At 37.9% G+C, this 4,768-nt stretch overlaps 1 protein-coding gene across 1 annotated transcript; it reads left to right on the forward strand.

Annotated features, from left to right (window-relative positions):
• The first annotated feature begins 205 nt into the window (after window positions 1–205).
• On the forward strand, window positions 206–3,912 carry LOC103759179 (myosin regulatory light chain 2, smooth muscle minor isoform). The gene is made up of 4 exons (XM_018081307.1): window positions 206–365; window positions 1,853–2,050; window positions 2,210–2,371; window positions 3,408–3,912. Exons 1-4 carry the CDS (start codon window positions 221–223, stop codon window positions 3,578–3,580), a joined length of 678 nt encoding a protein of 225 aa, XP_017936796.1. The 5' UTR covers window positions 206–220; the 3' UTR covers window positions 3,581–3,912.
• Window positions 3,913–4,768: the final 856 nt, after the last annotated feature.

The raw sequence follows: 4,768 nt of genomic DNA on the forward strand, positions 1-4,768 counted from the left end.
AATTACCTTTGTTGTCAGCTGTCTTCATAAATATCTCGATGTCAAGAGTTCACATTTATTTGTTGAACTGTTATGGAGGCCAGACATCTCAGATAGCTTGTGGTTAGCGAGTGCACCGAAGAGAACTTCTGCGTTGTTGAATGATGCGCAGTTGCATTTCACAGGCTATTTTTAGTTCGGGACATAATGGTTTGTTTTGTACGTCACAACAACGTTGTATATGCACGTAGGATTTAAAAGTGTGGAATTAGCAGGGGAAATCAGTAACTGTCTTTGTGGACAGACAGAGAAGGACATAACCATGGAATTTCCTTTTATGATCCAGGTGCTCGGTAAAGCATGTCAGCTATCTGACACAAAGCAAGGTAAAATATCTTTCCTTTTAGTTAAAAACAAACAAACAAAATAACTGCTTTTTGCCTGAATATTGGGTTGCTTATGTAAGGGAGTTACTTTGCTTAATTTTGCTCCCTTTTTTTAAGGCTGAATCCCAGTTAGTGATTTCAGTCTTGCTTTGCAGGAGTCTAACAGAAATTATTCTGTCTTTGAGGAGGCTGTCTGAGAAACAGAACTGTGCTGTGACTCTGACTAGCATTGCGTGTCTGACCAGATATTTTTTTCTAAGATATAAAACTAAAACTTAATGTAAATTTCAGAATGTTGCTATTTTTTTGATTACTTATTTTTGTGATTCACTTGTGATAAAAGTGAAGCTTAAATTTGTCCTCTTTCAGCACGCTCTTGCTGCAGGTGCTTCCTGTAAAATTCAAAATCAAGGATGGAAGGAATCTAGTTTGCATAACAGTTTGGGCATAATAAAGGATTATAGCAGCATGGATTATGCTTTACTTTTATCTAATGCAAGTAGAGGTTATCAAACTTTGGGAAACAACATGTCAAGTTTAACTTATCCAAAAGCAATGTTGAGGTCTTCATGTTTGCATTTCAGTGAATGACTCAGCTTTTTGGGTTTGTACCGCCAACTACAGCTGAACACTAAATGTATCTGCCCAGCTAAATAGATGCCATTAACTTGAAAGCCTCACTTCTGCCCTGAGTGTGTTAATGTTATAGCATGTAAGCCACCGCGTTTATTTCTTTGACAGCTTCAAGGGAAACAATGAAATTGGTATATTTGTGATACATGAAAATTCTAAAGATTCTGCAAGAATATACAGATGTTTTAAAAGGCTGATAATTAAAAGAAACGGTCTCCAGATTTTCGTACCTATTATGCCATTAATTCAGTTAAAAAGAGTGTACCGGCATTTGTGTGTGTGTTGTGTTCCCCTGTGTAAGAGAATAGCAATGTAGAGCTTCTGCACCAAGTCAGTGGTTTCTTGCTCTCAACAGCAGCTGTTCTAACAAATGCTTTTCAGAGCCTAAAATACAATTTTTTTCCCCTCCTAAATTGTTAGTTTAGCATACTGCCTGATTTATTTAACCACTACTCTAGTTTAGCAGCCCATATCCTCCTACAGGGCAGGTCAACAGTGCCTCCCAAACTGCTGAGTGTGTAGTCATCTCAATTTGTGGAAGATGCAGGTGGAGTATTGAATCAGCAATACAAACACTGAGTGATTTCATTTCAAAAGCTGTGATTTGATTTGGAGTTTTTATGTAACCTGCTATTGGCCTACAGTTCCAGTCGCTGAGTCCTGAAAGACCTTATACTTTAATAGCAAGTGAAATGTAAATGAAAGAAAATGGAGCAGGAGATACCAAAGTAAATGTGTACTTTGGCGTATTTGCTGACAACATGGAATTTGATATTCCTTTATCCATCCTTCCCCCAAGGACTTGTGATATGATTTAATAAGGCTAAATCTGGGATATGCTTCTGTCTTCTTAGAACCAACAGCCAACATGTCCAGCAAAAGGGCAAAGACGAAGACCACCAAGAAGCGCCCTCAGCGCGCCACTTCCAATGTATTTGCGATGTTTGATCAGTCGCAGATTCAGGAATTCAAGGAGGCCTTCAACATGATCGACCAGAACAGGGATGGCTTCATCGACAAAGAGGACTTGCACGATATGCTCGCCTCCCTTGGTAATGTCCCTTTGCTGTTTATGCTTGCCAAGCCAATTTGTGCTGTTTAAGGGAAATTCCTGAGTTTAGGATATGAGAGGTGTCTCAATTTGTATTGCACGATTGACATTACTCTTTTAGTTTGAAAACTAAGCTGAATATGAATCCCTTTATTTGTAGGAAAGAATCCAACAGATGAATACCTGGATGCCATGATGAATGAGGCTCCAGGCCCCATAAACTTCACGATGTTCCTGACCATGTTTGGTGAGAAGTTAAATGGCACCGACCCGGAAGATGTAATCAGGAATGCATTTGCTTGCTTTGATGAAGAAGCAACAGGTATGTGGATAAAATAACAGTGCACGTGTATTACTTCTACTTACTTCTGTAACAGTAAATACTTGTGTACGTAGAAGTCACGAAGAATTTTTTAACTCTTAGACTTTTAATTTCTGCAAACTAAAAATCATGCCTGTATCCTTTTCAATCTCTGTAAAAATTCCAAATTTCTGTCAGTTCAGTTCTGTTGTTCACGACAGAAGAAAGTAAAAAGGATGTTGATGAGGAACAAGGGTCTTAAATTATTCCTAACCTAAAATTCAGCTTCAAGGCAACTTTGTACGGGGAATCCTTGTTTTCAAAGCTGTTGTGCTTTTATGAAGAACTTGTTTTCTGTCAGCAACTTGTATCCACCTTCCCTCTGTTAAGCTGAACTCAAGGGAGAAGAAAATGAATACAAGAAAAATCTTGTGTGAATCACAAGAGTGCTGATAGAAGCAATCACAAGTTATACAAGGCTGCTTGTTTAATAAGCAGTGCCAAAAACTTACTCTTTGCAGTCTAGTAAACCTGAGTTCTGTCATTGATTTAAGATCAAATTGAAATTTTTGAAATATTTCAAACTTCTCTTTTTCATGCACTTGTTGAACATAGGTAGTCAAGTTCCATGACTTTTTTTTTTTGTGATTTTCATTAGGAATGTTCAAAATGAACGGATCCCCTTTTTAATTTTTAAAATATAGAGTTGTTAGAAGGCTCTTGGTACTACTGGGCATATAGCCCTGCTGTTGGGAAAGAGGGCCAATATGAATACTGACAAATTTTTATATTCTTCGGAACACCACCGGGAAATCATAAAATGGCCTTTACTTGAACTAGTGAGACCTGGCAAACCAAGTTGCCTGATTGGATTGAATGCTTGTAATTAGCTGGCAGTTTTAGTAGTAGTCTTTAATGGCTTTGTTTTCATTTGGCAAACAAAGACTGTAGGTATCTTTAATTGAAGGAAAGAATTCAAAGAAAGAAGTTATCACCAGTGTATTAGCAGATAAATGTAAAAATTCCTCCTTCTTATGTTTTCATGTGTTGCTTCCAGGGTTCATCCAGGAAGACTACCTGCGGGAGCTGCTGACGACAATGGGAGACAGATTCACGGATGAAGAGGTGGACGAGCTGTACAGAGAGGCACCCATCGACAAAAAGGGGAATTTCAACTACATCGAGTTCACACGCATCCTGAAACATGGAGCAAAAGACAAGGATGACTGAGCAAATCCATGCATACCTGCAGATTATCTCTACACTCGTGTTTATTTTTAAGGGTTTATTCCTGATAGAACTTGTTGCATGCATTTAGCTTTACAGCTTTTGCCTTTCTCAATGTATTTATCTATTCCAGGCCATTTAGGCATATTTGCACCTGTGTAATCAGACTGGATGCAGGGAAAATATTGTGGGGAAAAGGATATGGGGACAAACATCCCTGGAGTTGATACTCCAGGAAAATAATCTCAATATTTCTGGTTTAGCTGGATTTTTACATTTTTGTAATAAATGCCATTTTGAAATAAAGATTGCTATATAGATAAAATACCTCAAAATCTTTTGTGAAGAACAACAGTTCTATTGTGCATTTACAAATGCAGGTGTGTTCATTGTATTTTACTTGCAGTTGCAAGTCAAGTTGAAAAACTCATTTTCATACTGTTTTGTTCAGTGTCACAGGGTTCTGAAATGCTCCTAGCAGGATGTGCTGGCATCTTTAAAAATGCAGCTGTAGCTGTAGAAGTCTTTCATCTCAGGTTTCTGAAGTGGGATCTGACTAGTGTAAGTAGTTAACCAAAGAAGTGGTTAGGGAAGACTGTTACAGTTGCCTCATGGCCAGCAGAGAACATCTATGATTCTTAAGCCAACATCATGCCTCGCTTTTGTTTTCTTTTAATACTGATGGAATAGCAATATTTTCATGTCAAAGTGTACATTCCTCTTTGTTAAATCTTTATGCTGGCAATAAGTGGGAATTAGGCATATTTTTTCCTTCAGATGAAGGAAGCTTGTGCAAAGGAATCCATGCTGGCACTAATTAACAGCAATACATGGCCACAAAACCTATATAAAGCTTTATTGTTCTGCAGCTAATGTATTTGCATGTGAGAATGTGAGCACAGTCGTTCTGAGGATTGGTAAAACCCTATATGTGCTGAAGTTCCTCTCACTTTTTAAAAGATCATACATATTCCTCAACTATATTGATGACTTTTAACCAAGCACAGTCATTCATTCAAAACTGGTTGTGCTGATGCTGTTGTCTCAAATATAAAGAAAGGGGGGAGGTTGTTCTGTTCTTCATATGACCATGTCCTGTGTGCCTCATTCTCTTGGCTACTGCAAGCTGGAAAGCTTAAGAATTTATTTTGCCTCTTTATTTATCGATTCAAATGATGACTAGAAAGCATG

Source organism: Manacus vitellinus, unplaced genomic scaffold (genome assembly GCF_001715985.3).
Source record: "Manacus vitellinus isolate BGI_N305 unplaced genomic scaffold, ASM171598v3 scaffold_1_pilon, whole genome shotgun sequence".
NCBI lineage: Eukaryota > Metazoa > Chordata > Aves > Passeriformes > Pipridae > Manacus > Manacus vitellinus.